At 47.4% G+C, this 18428-nt stretch overlaps 1 protein-coding gene across 2 annotated transcripts in view; it reads left to right on the forward strand.

Moving 5' to 3' along the window:
- arid1ab (AT-rich interactive domain 1Ab) overlaps positions 1-10785 on the forward strand; it is a 160893-nt gene extending 150108 nt beyond the window's left edge. For both annotated transcript variants that reach the window (XM_029732110.1, XM_029732111.1), the window contains exons 13-19: positions 1313-1442; positions 1706-1863; positions 2103-2367; positions 3546-3642; positions 3896-4736; positions 6444-6574; positions 6845-10785. In XM_029732110.1, coding sequence (XP_029587970.1) covers positions 1313-1442; positions 1706-1863; positions 2103-2367; positions 3546-3642; positions 3896-4736; positions 6444-6574; positions 6845-8716 — 3494 coding nt within the window. In that variant the 3' untranslated portion in view covers positions 8717-10785. The remainder of the gene's footprint in view (positions 1-1312; positions 1443-1705; positions 1864-2102; positions 2368-3545; positions 3643-3895; positions 4737-6443; positions 6575-6844) is intronic.
- The last annotated feature ends 7643 nt before the right edge of the window (positions 10786-18428 follow it).

An 18428-nucleotide genomic window follows, 5' to 3' on the forward strand; every position in this document is an offset into this window, starting at 1 on the left:
GAGGGATGGGGAGAGGTTATGGGGGTGCAGGGGGTCAGAGCCAGGAGGGATGGGGAGAGGTTATGGGGGTGCAAGGAGTCAGAGCCAGGAGGGATGGGGAGAGGTTATGGGGGTGCAGGGAGTCAGAGCCAGGAGGGATGGGGAGAGGTTATGGGGGTGCAGGGAGTTAGAGCCAGGAGGGATGGGGAGAGGTTATGGGGGTGCAGGGAGATCCTCTGTGGTGGGGAATAAGTGCCAGGCTGGGGGAGAGGGACGAGGGTAGAGGGGTGAGGAAGGGGGAGAGGGGTGCAGGGGAGATTGTGTGTGTGGTGGGAAGTCAATGCCAGGGGGGTGGGTAGTTGGGAGGAGAGGGGTGAGGAGGGGTGCAGGGGAGATCTCTCTGATGGGGAGTATGTCTGCTGGCAGCCCCTCAATAGTAAGAAGACAGGTAGGGGGTAGGGGGGGTTGTTGATTCCCTCGATTACTGGCTGTTACTACTGCAGGGCCTGGTGTCTGGTTCCTGGCCCACGGCTTCACAGGCACCCCCCCCCCCCTCCCTGGAGCTTTGTGCTGAGCCAGAAAATGATGAATGGGAAAAGAGGTTGTGTGTGTGTAAAGTCACACGCTTTTTTTTTCCTCCCTGGCCTGCTGTCTTTTTTTCTCCTTTCCCGAGATTCCCCCCTTTCACCCCCCTCCTCCTCCTCCCACTCTCTTCAGCTGTAGTAGAGGGAAGTCCCTGCACCGGGGGAGGGAGGGAGGGCAGGCAGATTGATGTTTGCACTGCAATGTGTGAGAAAATGTGAATAACTGTGACCTGTCAATGACCGTGTGTGTGTGTGTGTGTGTGTGTGTGTGTGTGTGTGTGTGTGTGTGTGTGTGTGTGTGTGTGTGTGTGTGTGTGTGTGTGTGTGTGTGTGTGTGTGTGTGTAAATGAATGAAACACATGACTCATCCGACAGGCATGCTAATAGTGAGAAGGCATGAGCTGGGCAAAAAGACGAGAGCCACACACACACTGGACCATGTGGCAATCTGACAGTCTGACTTTACCTCAGTGTTTCCTGGTGCCTTTGTGATGCCAGCAGCAAGGCATGCTGAGATGTGCTGAAGTATTCAGCACCGCTGTGTGTGTGTGTGTGTGTGTGTAGCATGGGAATGAGTTAATAGGGTTTGAGCTAGCCAACAGCAGCAGCATGAGAGGGAGAGATACGGTTTAGTCTCTTAACATGGCTGGTCTCTCTTTCTCTCACTGAGTCTCTTCTATAACACAGCTGAAGCTGTGCGTGGGCGTTCAGTGGCATTCAGCGCTGTGACGTGTGTATGTGTGTTGCAGCTGGGTCTGGATCTCTGCAGGGCCCCCAGACCCCCCAGTCCACCAGCAGTTCCATGGCGGAGGGAGGAGACCAGAAGCCCCCCACCCCAGCCTCCACCCCTCACAGCCAGATGCCCCCGATGCCCGTCAGGTACCCATGACACACACTCAACTACTGTCTGAAAACATCCTCTCTGCTACACCTGACAACAATCTCCTACCCTTCCCCTCCATTCAAGGGGAACCAAACTAACAACACAATTCAACATGTTATTTAGCTCGTTTGTTTTTTGGGTAATTAACTCTGTTTTTCTCTCTTTTTAAATGCCTCTCTTTCCCTCCTCCCTTTTCTCCCCTCCTCCTCCCTCTCTCTCTCCCCTCCTCCTCCCTCTCTCTCTCCCCTCCTCCCTGTAGGCTGCAGGACCCGTTTGCAGACGGGGTTGACCCGGCATTTGCCAGACGGAACTCTATGACCCCCAACAGCTACCAGCCTGGGATGGGCGGTCCGGAGATGGTGGGCAACATGGGGCCCTACGAATCCAACAAGGACCCCTTTGGTGGCATGAGGAAAGGTGAGCGATAGGTCTAACTGGCTTTTAGAGATGTTATTTGGAAATAAGGAAAATGATTCAACAATACTGTACGAAGACTCTGAGTATGTTGTATATCATGTGTGGCTGAGTTGGTTAAGAGCGTGGTGCTAACAACACCAAGACTGTTGGTTGTGCTGGGCTCTAACCATCTGCTAAGTGGCCTAGACAGACTTGTACCATACAATACTGAGACACTGTTCAACCCTAACTCTCTGCAGCTGGAGAGCAATTCATGACTCCAGGGCCGGGCCCTAACAGTGGTATGGAGGGGCAGTTCAACAGAGGCCCCCCAGGGCCCATGGGCCCCAACATGCAGATGGGTCTGAGACAACAGTACCCCTACGGACCTGGATATGACAGGAGACAGGAGCCAGGGATGGGTCCTGACGTCAGTATGGGTCCTGGGGCCCCCCAGCCCAACCTGATGCCTTCAGGGGCCGACTCAGGGATGTACTCCCCTAGCCGACCCCCACCGCAGCAACGGTCAGTACCTTAAACGGGGCTACCGTAATTTCCGGACTATAAGCCGCTATTTTTTCCCACGCTTTGAACTTCGCGGCTTAAACAATGACGCGGCTAATATATGGATTTTTCCCGCATTCAAATACATTTCTTTAAAAAAAACACATTCTGTGACGTGCTCAGTTTTTTGGCGGCATGAAGCTTTCATTAGACCAATGAAATTGCCGAACGGGTTAAGGTCAAACAACTTTTTTGTTTACTGTTTAGATTAAATCGAGCGCTCTCAAACTTCCCATCATTCTGATTACGGTAGTCATTTTGTCACCCTCATCATGGCAAAGATACGGAGAAATGCATATGATGCAGCTTTCAAGTTGAAGGCGATTGATCTGGCTGTTGGAAAAGGAAATAGAGCTGCTGCACGGGAGCTTGATCTGGAGCAATGACTTTCTTGGTAGGCTACTGTTTACTGCTAATTTTAAATTTTTTGTTACAAGCGGTGTTTCGTTAAAGCCTATTTATTTTTGTTACAAGCGGTGTTTCGTTAAAGCCTATTTATTTTTGTTACAAGCGGTGTTTCGTTAAAGCCTATTTATTTTTGTTACAAGCGGTGTTTCGTTAAAGCCTATTTATTTTTGTTACAAGCCGTGTTTCGTTAAAGCCTATTTATTTTTGTTACAAGCAGTGTTTCGTTAAAGCCTATTTATTTTTGTTACAAGCCGTGTTTCGTTAAAGCCTATTTATTTTTGTTACAAGCAGTGTTTCGTTAAAGCCTATTTATTTTTGTTACAAGCAGTGTTTCGTTAAAGCCTATTTATTTTTGTTACAAGCCGTGTTTCGTTAAAGCCTGTGTAAAGTTCATTTGTTTCAATGTACCGGTAGGCACCTGCGGCTTATAGACATGTGCGGCTTATTTATGTTCAAAATAATATATATTTTTTAATTCAGTGGGTGCGGCTTATATTCAGGTGCGCTCAATAGTCCGGAAATTACGGTAAATCACATACAGGATCTTATACATGTTAAATACGCTACTGTCTTTTCTCAAGAAGGCTTTGATGTTGGTGTGACCTTATGTTATCTAATCAAGCATTTGCTTTCTATGATTTTGTGTTTTCTGTGTAGTTTATTTTAGTTAAGTTCTGCTGCATTTCATTTGCCGAAGTGTTAATTTGTTAACCTTGTGTGTTGTGTTCCAGGCATGATTCCTATGGTAATCAGTATCCTGGTCAAGGAGCGCCACCTGGTGGCCCCTACCCCAATCAGCAGCCAGGAATGTTTCCACAGCAACAACCTGTAAGAACATGTCCACTGCTCTCTTTGTGTACCCATATCTGCTTCAGAAGCCGTGTAAATGTTCACTTGCATTTAGCGCTATAACTTATTCAGTGAAATGAATATGGGATGTTGTATTGATACGATATGAATGTAAAAAATGCATATAATAACGTAGTGAAATGTATTGAATCCATAATCAATATGTACATGCTGGATATATAATCCATTGGTTTGATATTGAGATGCTAACAATATGTCTGTATGTGTTCAGAACTACAAGCGTCCTCCAGTGGACGGGGGCTACGGTCCCCCAGTGAAGCGTCATGAGGGGGATGGGATGTACAATGTCCCCTTCAGCGGTCAGCAGCAGCCAGGGCCCCAGCCCTCCGGGGGCCCCCAGGGCCAACAAGACATGTACAATCAGTACAACGCAGGCTACCCCGGCTCTGACCGCCGACCACCTGGCCCCCAGGGCCAGTTCCCTTTCCCCTTCGGCCGAGACCGGGGACCCTCCAGCGGGGGCCCCAACTCCCAGTCCCCCATGCCTCCCCAGATGATGGGCAGCCCTATGCAGGCAGCCCCTGACGGCCCCCAGGGCCCCATGTGGCAGGGACGCAATGAAATGGGTTACCCCAACTACCCCAACCGCCAGGGGCCTCCAGGACCTGGCCAGGGCCCCCCTCAGGGCTACCACGGCATGAACCGCTCTGAGGAGATGATGCCAGGGGCTGACCAGCGGATGAACCATGAGGGCCAGTGGCCTGGACACCCCAGCCAGAGACAGTCCCCCTACGGGCCGGGGGGCTCGGGTCCCCCCATGTCCAGACCCCTGCAGTCCAGCTATCAGAGCTCCCAGAACCATATTTCTCAGGTGTCCAGCCCTGCCCCCATGCCCCGCCCCATGGAAAGCCGGACGTCCCCCTCCAAGTCTCCATACATGCACTCAGGCATCAAGATGCAGAAGGCGGGGCCCCCCGTGCCCGCGTCTCACATAGGCCAGGCCCCTGTGCAGCCCCCCCTCATCAGGCGGGACATAGCCTTCCCCCCAGGGTCGGTGGAGGCCTCCCAACCCATCCTCAAACCCCGAGGACGACTCACCATGAAAGACATCGGTATGAAAGTGTTGACTGATTTGTTTTCACCCAAAACTTGCCATTTTAAGGATATTCAATGTTTAGCAGTCACCCACACTGTTTCTTAAAAAACAAACAATTATTTTTAAATAATTATTATACTCCTAAACAATGTTCCCTCAAATTTCTGGGACACTGAGCACATTTTAGGTATTGTGAGAGGAAACTTGAACGTTGTTAGAATTTTGGCCAACTTCTTGCGCTCGTTTACAGTGAACACTGAGGCTGTACCCTTCCTGTTTTAGACAGTAGCCAATAGGCTGTACCCTTCCTGTTTTAGACAGTAGCCAATAGGCTGTACCCTTCCTGTTTTAGACAGTAGCCAATAGGCTGTACCCTTCCTGTTTTAGACAGTAGCCAATAGGCTGTACCCTTCCTGTTTTAGACAGTAGCCAATAGGCTGTACCCTTCCTGTTTTAGACAGTAGCCAATAGGCTGTACCCTTCCTGTTTTAGACAGTAGCCAATAGGCTGTACCCTTCCAGTTTTAGACAGTAGCCAATAGGCTGTACCCTTCCTGTTTTAGACAGTAGCCAATAGGCTGTACCCTTCCAGTTTTAGACAGCAGCCAATAGGCTGTACCCTTCCAGTTTTAGACAGTAGCCAATAGGCTGTACCCTTCCAGTTTTAGACAGTAGCCAATAGGCTGTACCCTTCCTGTTTTAGACAGTAGCCAATAGGCTGTACCCTTCCTGTTTTAGACAGTAGCCAATAGGCTGTACCCTTTCAGTTTTAGACAGTAGGCTGTGGCTGTTTGATCATAATGTAGGCCGTCCAACAAAACCACTGGAGCAAATCCCATAATATTTTCACATGGAAATAGATTTTGATTTCTATGATATAGACTACAGAAGCATATATGTGGTGTTCAATGCAGACCTACATCACATGAGACTTTTAAAAAGGTTTTTACATTATGAAGGGCTTGATATTCATATTTTTTTACTTGGTCTGTAACACCATGGGCCAAATAGATGACTGAGAATTGCATTGTATTGTATTTTATGATGCAAGAAACCACTACAAAATATGATGAATTATTATTACCATACAAAGAATTGAACAATGTAAGCTTCCACTCTGCCTATTGTCTTATTTGCATAATCAAGCCTGTCTCAAAATACTACACTGCCTCTTTAATTAAGACAAACTTTATACCTGAATGGCTTTTCAATGACAGCTTGAAATGTAGCCTACACATTTTGTGCTCATGTAGTAAGCAGTAACTCTCCATTGCTGATCTATACTAATAACTCACTAACTAGCAAAGAATATCAACAAATATTCTGATCTGAAATATAAAAAGCGCATTCATTCAATTGCGGGTGATTGAAAAAACCCCCATGGGCTTCCCATCCAAATTCTACTTTGTTGCACTCTGGCTCTGTCTACAACAAAATCACAGACTCAATCTTGCGAAGTTCGATTTGTTTTGGTTTGTTGCATTGAAAAGGGACTGATATAATGTTGATTCGATCACAGAAAAAAAAGTATCTATATAGTGCAAACTAATGGGGCGAACTCAGTGAAGTTCAATCTCTTGCGCCTTTGAGCGACCTGGAATTTCTTCTGCACGGCAGCTCAGAGGGAACATTGCTCCTAAATATGTCATTTTCAAGTGAGGTAATTCTAATGAAGTAGTACCATCATCCTGTATCAGTCTCTGCTGTATTTTCTGTTCCCTCAGGCACGCCAGAGGCCTGGAGAGTGATGATGTCACTGAAGTCAGGCTTACTAGCAGAGAGCACGTGGGCCTTGGACACCATTAATATTCTACTCTACGATGACAACAGCATTTCTACTTTCAACCTCTGCCAGGTGAGTTCCAACAAGCGTTAGATTGATGAAACACCCATAATACATTTTAAAATATTACATTATGAAGTCGGTATCTTACCAGATGATACAGTAATCTTCTCTAAGAAGCATTGTAATAAAACTTCAAAATGTCAGTATGTATTGTCTGACATTATCCTCTGTTCAGATTTTCTAGGTTGTCTTGATCACATCTCTGTATAAAGAATTCATGCGTGATTCATTTGACGTTGATGTGGATGTCTAACTACATGCTGTCCTGTCTCCTCTCAGCTGCCTGGGTTCCTGGAGCTGGTAGTGGAGTATTTCAGACGCTGCCTCATCCAGATCTTTGGCATCCTGAAGGAGTATGAGGTGGGAGACCCTGGCCAGCGGACGCTCATCGACCCGCATGCTGCCGACGAAGACTGGTCTGATGAAGAGCTGCCCGAGCAGGAGGACATGGAGGAGGAAGAGGACGAAGAAGAGGAAGACGAGAGGAAGAGCAACGCAGACACCACCACCTCGTCGCAGCAGGTCCAGGTGAAAAAGGAGGAGGAAGAGGAGAAATCCACGACTGAGAAGTCGACAGCGGAGGAGGAGAAGGAGAGGGAAGGAGGAGAGTCTTCTTCCACCTCCTCGGCCCCCCAGAACCTCAGCCTCCTACAGGAGAAACCCAAACAGGCCAGTAAGTTCGACAAGCTGCCCATCAAGATGGTGCGTAAGAAAGATCCCTTCCCTGGGGGCCGTTCCAGTAAGCTAGGCCGGCGGCAGAGCTTTGACAGCGGACTAATCCACTGGAGCATCGGCGGGGGGGACACCACGGAACACATCCAGACTCACTTCGAGAGCCGGTTCGACCTCCTCAAGCAGCGGAAACGGGTGCTGCCATCAGCCACCGAGAGTAGAAAGAAGGTCACCGTGCCGGCGACGGTGTCGGAGGACCCAGAGAACACTACTAAGCCTGGCAAGGAGGAGCAGACCACCAAGACCTCCACCCCAACCACGCCCGCCACGGTCACTGCCACCATCGACGACGTCCTGTCGGCCCGGCCGGGCTCGGTGACGGAGGAGGCGGTGCGAGGAGCAGCCGAGGAGCAGAAGGAGAACGGGGGGAAGTTCCTGTTCTCCATCCGCCAAGCGCAGCAGAGCCGCCGCAACCTCACCATCCTGGAGGACGAGCCTCACAGCAAGGACGAGACCCCACTGAGCACGCTGTCGGACTGGCAGGACACCCTGGCCCGCCGCTGTGTCTGCGTCTCCAACATCGTCCGCTCGCTGTCCTTCATCCCCGGCAACGACCTGGAGATGTCCAAACACCCGGGGCTGCTGCTGCTGCTGGGACGTCTGGTTCTGCTCCACCACCGTCACCCAGAGAGGAAACAGGCCCCCGTCACCTACGAGAAGGAGGAAGAGGAGGATGAGAGGGTGAGCTGTGAGAGGGACGAGTGGTGGTGGGACTGTCTGGAGGTCCTCAGGGAGAACTGCCTGGTCACTCTGGCTAACATCTCCGGCCAGTTGGACTTGTCCATCTACCCAGAGAGCATCTGTCTGCCCCTGCTGGACGGCCTGCTTCATTGGGCTGTTTGTCCTTCGGCCGAGGCCCTGGACCCTTTCCCCATGCTGGGGCCCCATGGGGCCCTATCCCCCCAGAGACTGGTACTGGAGACCCTCAGCAAACTGAGCATCCAGGACAACAACGTGGACCTTATCCTGGCCACGCCGCCGTTCAGCCGGCTGGAGAAGCTGTACGGGACACTGGTGCGTCTGGTCGGGGAGAGGAAGGTGGCTGTCTGCAGAGAGATGTCTGTGGTCTTACTAGCCAACCTGGCCCAGGGAGACAGCATGGCAGCCAGGGCTATCGCCGTGCAGAAGGCCAGCGTAGGTAACCTCCTGGGCTTCCTGGAGGACAGTCTAGCAGCCACACAGTACCAGCAGAGCCAGAGTTCCATGATGCACCTACAGGGGGCGCACTTTGAGCCCACTAGCGTGGACATGATGCGGCGAGCGGCCCGCGCCCTGCACGCCATGGCTAAGGTGGAGGAGAACCACTCAGAGTTCACCCTGTACGAGTCCCGCCTACTGGACATCTCTGTCTCACCACTCATGAACTCTCTGGTGTCCCATGTGATCTGTGACGTACTCTTTCTGATTGGCCAGTCATGACAGCCGTGGGGGCTTCAGCTTCGCTTTCTGTTCCCCCGCCCCGTTCTCCCCCCCTTTTCTTTTTGTGTGTGTCTGTTGAGTGTGAGTGGAAGAGAGAACTAAAAGCAAAACTGACTGTCCTTTTTTTAATTTATGCAAAATCACCTCGGATTCCACTGTCTACCCTTTCTACCCCCTGGTTCTCACTAAAGGACGGATTTACTGAAGTAGCGCTGGAGTTAAACATTCTGGAATACAGAAACTGACGTGATAAGACCGATCAGATGGGACCCTGGTATGGATGGAGGGTCGGGAAGAAGGGAGGGAGGGAGCTGCCCTGCGGCAAACAACTTTTTTAATGAAAATATAAAAGAAAACATAACTGTAACCAAAATTGCTGTCTCGTTTCCAGTGAGTTTGGGGTGTATACCCACGTTCTCCTCCCATGGGTTTGGCAGGGGGGGTGAGCAAGGCGGGCATGGACGGGGAAACACTGTTTTTAGTTCATGTACGGTGAAACAGACTCCTGGACTGGTTTGGTATCCTGCTGTAACTTGGATGCTATATACTCAGCCCTACACGACCCAGGTTATCAGCTGTGAACAGACAGACAGACAGACACGTCTTCAATGGGGAGGCCTGTGCAGTAGATTGTAGGATTTTTTCTTCTGTACTGTACACCTTAAAAACAACTGTAAACATACTGTAATAATACTGTTTCACACTGAGATACGCTGGCTTGGCAGAAAACTGTAGTTTTTCAAAATGATTTTAGTTAAACTGAGAGAGATGACAAAAGGCTTTCCCCCCAAAGTATCGTGAACCTTACAACACCCCGACCTCTTCTCTGTCCCTCGATTGTATGACTTGACCCTTATAAAAGAAGTCACCTCTTGGGACTGCTCCTCTGCTCTAGAGGCAGTCCCGACTGCAGTGTATATATGATGTACATTACACCTCTTCCTTTCTCTCTAACCCTTCTGTTGCGCTTCACCACTTTTAATCTTCGATGAATTAAAGGTTACACTCAAGTGAGATTTCGCCATGGGATTACCTAACCTTTTGACCCCTCACCCCCGACCCACCCGCCTGTCTCTCGCTACAGGGACTCCTTCGCAATGCCCCCCGACCCCCCCCACACACACACCCCTGCGACACACACAGATCAAGTTTAAATTTGTCTCCAGTACCCCTGAGTCTAACATGACTGAAACCATGTCTGCTACGGTTCCATTTCAGCTACATAAACAACAAAGCAAGACCCCTGATGAAGAAATAAACCGTTTCAATTTTGTTTTTCCAGTGATATGGATTCTGCATATTTGTATTTCAGACGATGTAGCTAAAGACTTGATGTAAATTCAAAATTTTTTCCTTTTTTTGGCTTAATGAATATAATTTCTTCAGTATGAAATCTTTATACTATATGTTCCATGTGTTAAGAATAAATGTACATTAAATCTTCGTAAGACGTTTGATGGATTTATTTATTATGTGCTTTTGAATGCGTCTGTTATTGGTGGACCTGCAGTCATACACCACGGGTGTAGTCACTAGGAACCAAACGGGCTGAAACCAGGCAGGTACTAGCTGAACTGAAACACTCGTTTTGGTTGCTCAATGTTTTGCTACAATGTGCCACACGTCTTTTGGGTGTAGTCAAGTCGATACATATATTCTTACAATGCAACTGATTTCTACTACATGTATAGGACATATTCTCCTAGAGGTGGCTGACAGTGTTATGATATTGAGCATACAACTGTACATACTGTAAGTGTTATATGCCTTCAACTCGAAGGCTTTGTTAGCTACCTCAAATCTGGGTAATTCAGGTTTGAGTACCATAGAGCATGCATTGCTTAAATGTTGGTTTTGCCACAAGCAGCACCGGAGATATTGGGCTCGTTTTTGAGTGGTAAGGCAAGATGAAAGTCGAGTAGTGAAGTCGAGGGAGATGCATCTGCGACAGCCGGAAGTAGGACACTCATGGTTTTTCCAACAGCAGGGCTTAGTGCAACATGGCAGTGTTGCCATTGTTTAAAAGTTCTTTATAATGTTGAAATAAACATGTTTCCACATATCACACAGAGCCTCAAGTGTCATGTTCGTTTGTACACTGAACAGAAATATCAACACAACATGTAAAGTGTTGGTCCCATGTTTCATGAGCTGAAATAAAAGATCCCAGAAATGTTCCATATGCACAAAAAGCTTATTTCTCTCATTCTGTGTACAAATTTGTTTACATCCCTGTTAGTGAGCATTTCTCCTTTGCCAAGATAATCCATCCATATCAAGAAGCTGATTAAACAGCATGATAATTACATAGGTGCAGTTTGTGCTGGGGATAATAAAAGAACGCTCTAAAATGTGCAGTTTTGTCACACAGCACAATGTCTCAGACGTCTCAAGTTTTGAGGGAGCGTGCAATTGACATGCTGACTGCAGGAATGTCCACCAGAGCTCTTGCCAGAGTATTGGATGTTCATGATTCTACCATAAGCCGCCTCCAACGTTGTTTTAGAGAATTTGGCAGTACGTCCAAACGGCCTCACAACCGCAGACCAGAAATGCTCAGGCAGGCGGGCAGGTGCGGGCAGCGATTGGTTGAAGAGCATGCATTTAGTTTTACTTGCATTTAAGAGCAGTTGGAGGCCACGGAAGGAGAGTTATATGGCATTGAAGCTCGTCAGGAGGTTAGTTAACACAGTATCCAAAGAAGGGCCAGAGGTATACAGAATGGTGTCATCTGCGTAGAGGTGGATCAGAGAATCACATGCCGCAAGAGCGACATCATTGATGTAAACAGAGAAAAGAGTCGGCCCGAGGATTGAACCCTGTGGCACCCCCTTAGAGACTGCCAGAGGTCCGGACAGCAGGCCCTCCGATTTGACACACTGAACTCTGTCTGAGAAGTAGCTGGTGAACCAGGCGAGGCAGTCATTTGAGAAACCAAGGCTGTTGATTCTGCCGATAAGAATGCGGTGATGGACAGAGTCTAAAGCCTTGGCCAGCTCGATGAATACGGCTGCACAGTATTGTCTTTTGTCGATGGCGGTTATGATATCGTTTAGGACCTTGAGCACCCTTGAGGTGCACTCATGACCAGCTCGGAAACCAGATTGCATAGCGGAGAAGGTACAGTGGTGTCGTGTCTTTGGCTATGCCGGATTAAGTGATATGACATGCTAACTTATAAAATGATTTCTCTGTAATTAATATTACCTGATTAAGCTAATCATGTAAATGTAATTAACTAGAAAGTCGGGGCACCACGGAAGAACGTTTATAGAGCCGTTATCTTCCGAATAAACTCTTAAAATACTTAGTAATATTTTACATCGATAGCAGTCAATATTAACCCTTATCTTATTTTCAGTCTCATAATGAAAGTTGTAAATTCTTGGTTATCTTCACGAACCCTGGCTAACAAGTTGAATCAGCAATACAAAATTGGGTTTAATTATTTATTTACTAAATACCTAACTAATCACACAGAATTACAAATACACAGAACACCAATGATGTCATACAGAAAACGTCCTGGTGGACGGAACCTGGTTACACAAAGGAAAGGGGGTTGGGCTTGAATGAAAGAGCGGGAAGATTTAGGAACAAAGAAACAGCAGCTATGCTATCGTAAATACATTATCTTATGCATTCTAAATTACCGCCCATTTGGAAAAGGAAAATGCAATAAATATTTACTCTGAGCTGCGCTTCGGTAGATTGGTCGTAGATGCTGGCCAGGTTGGCCAACAGATCTTCCTATAGTGGAAGAATGTCAATGGTGGTAAATTGGATACGTGGTGGTATCTTCGTCTGGTTGTTAGACTGGATCCGTCGTCCGTCCTTTCCTAGCCCACGTTAGCAGCGGCAGCTGCTAACTCAACGGTTAGGAAGTATCACTTCTGTAGTGAATAAGCTCGAAGTTCATACCAGTTCATACCATAGCTCACGCCGAGGTTGGCTTAGTTCTGTCCTTTACATGTGTGTCCTTCTAACGTAGAGACTGCAGACCTCCCGTACTGGAACTACTGGTTATCTTTTCGTCAAAGGCTTATATAGTGGAGAGGGGGGAAGGAGGTGTTTCATCGTTTATAACCCCTGTCTCTTCACAGGTTTGGGCCACTGATCGAGCAGGGCACTTTCCTTATGAAAACCCAATTCTCTCATTTGGAAGCTAAAATTACATTTAATCTCCTAACAAACAATTTCAATATCAAACATTTCAATTGCATAACAATTCCATGTGACTCTGATAACTAGAGGGTGTATACTTTCTCAGGTACAGTTTATGTCGTCCTGTCATCAATCATAATGTCCCAGATAACAATGAACTGACCTCCATACTCATTACGTTATCAAGCATATTTCCAACTGGTTTTATTACCAAAATATGGTTCCTTTCCCCATTTGTTTGATGTTCCCAGACTCTCTATATTTAACAGGACAGCAGTCCTTCAGTAGGGTCAGTAAGAGAGGGGAAGGGAGAAAGGTATTTATGGGGGGGGTCATAAACCTTACCCACAGGCCAACGTCATGACAGTCCCCCCATGTTGGGTTCAATCTTGCGATTAACCTGCATGTTATAAACCAACATAAAAATGAACGTGGGTTGTCCTGGTTGTGGATCATCGTTGTGGTCCCCATCTGGCGGTCGACCCGGGTAGGGTGTCTGCAAATGAAGAAGTCCGCTCCATGACTCGGCAGCGGATGTCCGGATTGGGATCGCCGTTCCGGACCCGTCGTCTAGTCGTCCAGACTGGAATATCTGGGCAGTAACTTAGGCAGATGTTAACAACGCACACACACTCATGAAATATATCATTACATTTCCCCCCAAATGAGCGGCGTTGTGGCACTAACTGATGGTTGTATGGGGGAGTTGTTTATGGCTCTATCACTTTCTATGTGCCGAAGAAAATGAAACAAAATGAATGAAAGCATAAACAAAACAAAATATAGTTATGCCACCTTAATCATCTAATTGGACTGTATTCTATCTACGTCCATGGTCTTGGCAAAATGACCCTATCATGGCATTGTCTAATGACATATTTAGGGCTTTCCTAATTTGCGGGGTGGCGCTTAGGGTACTATCCTAAGTTGACAACTATATGATAAGTCTACAGCTGTAAGGCACTAGTTTTGGGCAGTCTACAGGGGTGACCTATGGACTTCTGGTTAGAAAACTGGTGAGTGCTGTAGAGTCAAAGGCCTAGAAGTAAATGTTCAACTTTACTAAGGCTGGTATTTTGCTTGGACCCTTAAGTGATCCTAGCATAAATCCTAATTGGATGTTCCGTTGTGCATGTGCGTTTATGCTTACACAATCGCGCATGTCAAGGGAAGAAAACCAAGTATCCTGGCAGATTACAACTTGTTCAGAATGAGTCTGACGTAGTCAGGTAATTTTCAGGTCAATGCCTGGAGGTCAGTCAGAATTGGTGTCAAGGGAGTCTGTAGTAGTTTTCTACAAGTCACGGTGTCTTCCACTATTGTAGTGGCGGTAGGTATGAAGTCTATTTCATAGCTATGTTATCCACGGAGGAGCTAACCTCACGACGGAAGTACTCTAAGTATTAGACCAGTCGTACGTGGTGTGATCATGGTTCATGACTTCTAATAACTTTTCTCCTGAACGGAGGGTTCTATTTATTAGTGGCATGTGTTAACCATTGGAAGAGTGCAATGGAGATTCCCTTCCCCGTGTTGCACTCTGAGTGACTCCTATGTCGCTATTATCAATAGCAATTTAACTTGTGAGGTTACTAATCCTCTTACTGAGTGTTGCTGGACTGACTGTGGTATTGGTACTGGTATTCAAGGGGTCCAGTTGTCCTACCGGTTTATTCTGAAATATTATCTACCGGAACACATGATTGGAGCATATTACTAGTTGTATTGTAGTTGAACCTACACATGGCAAGGAATGATTATTGTTGCCATTTGTTTTGGAGGTGGACAAGTCCATTGGACTTCCTTTACGACCAGTGTGGTACACCTCAGTACTATCTTAGATGTGTTCTAAGATAATCCCCGTCTAGGGGCCTGTCTGCTCCTCACTGTTCTCATAGGGGAGTTTACAACTAGATTTGATTTATGCTCTGGCGGCCTCGTACGGTGTTGTCCGTAGTCTCGACCCCCCCACCGGCCTCGAGATGAGGCTCATCATGGGTCTGGGCTACTATTCCCCCCCTTTGTGTCTCGGGACCCCCCCACCAGCGGGTGGTATTGGTGTCCGAGGCGCAAACGAAAAGGTCGGACCCTATGTACGAGTTGTCAGTGGCCGCGTTATTATGAGAATGGCTGTAACCTTTCAACCAAATCTCCTGGTGTTTGTGCTTCAACACCCTCAGTGGCTGTCGAGGTCTGTCAGTCACCACCGCGTCCGCGTGTGGCAACCTCTTCTGTACCTGCAAACTGAGACGAGGATATCGGTCTGTGATATCGCAAAGTGTTTCACCAGTGGGAGTCATCGGGTCAGTTGCTGGACTGACGCCATTAGTGTCATTGTAAGGGGTGACAGTCCCCAACAAAGCAGAAGGTGTATCATCGGAAGCAGAGGGTACTCTGCGCATCAATGTTTTTCTTGCTGAGACGCCCACAGTGCTTGCGGAAGTGTCCGCAGAGCAAGAGAAGTTCATCGCAACTACCGTATTGCACGACTGCGAGGAGGAGGGAAGTTGCTTATTCACAGAGACAGCTGGCTCGAAATCATGAAAAGAATGGTCAATCAGGTTGGCTGATGGAATGTGTCGAGATATCGTACTATCTCCATGGATCGGATTTTGTACCAAGAGGTTTCTAAACGTCTTTTTCCCAAGGGGTGCTTTCGACAGATACTCCTTGTGAAGGACTGCGTTGCAGCTAGCGTTAGGGGAAGACAGTGTGGTCAGTGGAGAAGGCACTGTGGCCTGTGACCATACCTGGTTGGTTTTCCAATCCATCAATGGGAGTAACCGATCCATCAAGTCTGCTCCAAATAGCAGGGTTACAGTTTCGAGGCTGGTAACATACACAGGATGAAGGAGCGATACGTCCTGGAAGTGTAGTTTCAGCATGACTCTCAATGTGAGAGGCGAGGTAGTCTGAGTGACCCCTCGAAGTGTAGTGTCGCATCGTTCCACTTTTAACCAACGTTTAGTTGGCTTCAAAGCCCTTTTGAGATCATCAAACAATGTTTGAGAGATGAGTGATATTGTCGCACCCGAATCAATTAGCGCATGACAAGCTAAGCAGTCCTCCAGGACTGTTTCCAGGTAAGGCCGTTTAGATTCGTGGTTAGTGGACATATTCCCCACAAAGTGGAGTGGTCGTTCGCAACGACGTGGTGTGCCATGTCTGTTCAAGATGGAAGCAGATTGACTTCTCCGATTTTGAGTGGGCTTGGCTTTAACGAAGCGTTTGACCTTTATCTTCGCAACTTTTGTATCAGAGTCTATAGACAGAGCCCGGGGGCTTGTTTCTTGATCAAGCCGGCCCTGGATAGGGTCTTGAATGAGAGCGGGAGAAATTTGAACTTTAACGTCCTTGCTATGGGTGTTAATTCCTGCGGACCTGGTGTCCGGTAATTCCCCGTCTAGTCCTTGTGACTTATCATTTACCCTTTTCTCAAATTGTTCTCGCTTAAGTTCTTCCCGTAGTGGGACTTCTGGAGAACATTGGTCTACGTTTTGATCGTCCTTCAACCCTTTGTTACCCTTGTGCTCTGACACTTTTTGTGGGTTGGGTGCAGGAACATAGCGAACGGGTCGATTGAAGCGGTAGTCATGTTGATGGCTACGTACTTTACAGTTATTTCGACCGCGGAGGTTATTGGAATCATGGTTTCGTGGTAGAAACTGTTGTTGTGCGTCATCTCTCGACGCTCCAATACCTGATAATGCACCCTCTAACTGGAGTGAGTGCTCCTGGTTAAACTTCAAAACCGAGTGGTCAGGGCTCTTAGCGTTGTGAACTTTTGATGCCTCAAAAGCTGTGTTTGCAAGCTCTCTGAGTTGTAAGATAGGCAAGCCAACGTGGGCTGCAGGGCCCAAGTAGGTAATGAAGGTGGGATACATGTTCGACAGAAACATTTGTTTGAATGGTAACAGCTCTTCCATTCCTGTTTCCGTGAGTAGGCCAAAGTAAGCTGAACGAAGCCTAAGATAGAAAGCTTGTGGGTGTTCGTTTCGAGCTTGTTTGACCGTGTTAGCCAGTAAGCTATCGTGTTTGCGAGTCGCAGAACCACTGAATTCTAATTTCAAAGCTGTGGCAAGTTTAGCGTAGTCATTTAGCACGTGTTGCTGTTGTAGGCGAATGAACCTCGTCACGTGTCTATTCGACGTTCGCTTCAACAGGTAAACCCTGTCAGAACCCGTAGCGTTCGGGTAGCCACCCAACGCGTCCTCTATGTCAGCTAGGAACGTCTCAGTATCGTTTGGCTGACCTGGAACGGGGTCAAAGGTGGGGAAATTCTTGACGAGTTTGTCAAGGTATTCCGCGCCAAGCGGGCGGAGAGGGTTGGCTTCATCCTGTGGAGAAATTGGGGCCGACAGGCCAAGAGGAGAAGCCAAGCTTTGGCTTTGTTGGCCAAGAGGCTCCATGTTACTCAGTGCCGAATGGCCAAGAGGAGAAGACTGAGGGACACATGATGGAGGCAATGTCTGAAACCTATCGTCTTCACTCCTTTGAGTACCGGACTCCGGTTGCTTGGATGGGTAGTCATGCTGTAGAGCGTGACCATTCTGGACTTCCTCCAGATGGTACCTAAGGGTGGTCTTCTGCTGCATTGCAGAGTCCACTTGAGCGCTTAGAGTACCAATTTTGGACACGTGAGTGTCACACCTGCTCCTTTCGGTCTCAAACTTATCTGTCATGGTTTGCAGATAGAGGTCTCGAGTACGGAGCGAGAGATTCAGTGATGAGATTTCCTCTGCTTGCTTAGAAATCAATATGTCCATCCTCATCACCTGAGTTCTCTCATCATTCATTTGGTCAGCAACTTCAATAAGTTCTGCTGATTTATCATCCAACTTTGTCATTGTGTTCATTAACTGATCGTCTTTGGTCTGCAGCGCTTTGAGGAGTACCGTGTTATTTTGAGTAACATTCAACAAAACAGCATGCATGTTGTCAAGTTGAGCGCTCCTGTTTGTAGATAACTCTTCAGATTTATCTAGTTTGGCGTGGACATCATCGTATTTAGTTTTGCATAAATCGAGTTGTTTCTGTAGCATATGATTTTGTTGAAGAGCTTGTGCTCGTTCATCGTCATAAGTATTTGCAATTACTTTTAATTGTTCCGATTTCAAACGCAGTTCCTTGACTAGCAGAATGTTTTCATTTCCTGCTTTTGTCAATAGTTGCTCAGTTCTCTCCACCTGTGCCCTCATGTTAGCCATGTCTTGCACGTGCTTCAGCTGTGCACTGTGGTATTGGATCGATGCCAACCTTTGATGGCGATACATAAGTGCTAAAGTGGAGAGAACCGTCACAAAGCCTGTGTTTGATGGTTGATTTTGGACAGCGTTCGCAATTTCGGCTGATTTTTCACTAATGGCATAATTAGGGTTGGTCAGAGATCAATCCTTTTATGGGTGGAGGTTCACTAATTAGCGGAGGAGTGGTGACCACCTCCTTTGGTAGCTTGCACATTATTAGAAAAATTTAGAGGAAAAATGTCCCTATTTTTTTTCAATGTTTGGGTTTGGAATTCATTGGAAGCTGCAAAGACAAGTTTAAT

This window comes from Salmo trutta, chromosome 34 (genome assembly GCF_901001165.1).
Source record: "Salmo trutta chromosome 34, fSalTru1.1, whole genome shotgun sequence".
Taxonomy (NCBI): Eukaryota; Metazoa; Chordata; class Actinopteri; order Salmoniformes; family Salmonidae; genus Salmo; species Salmo trutta.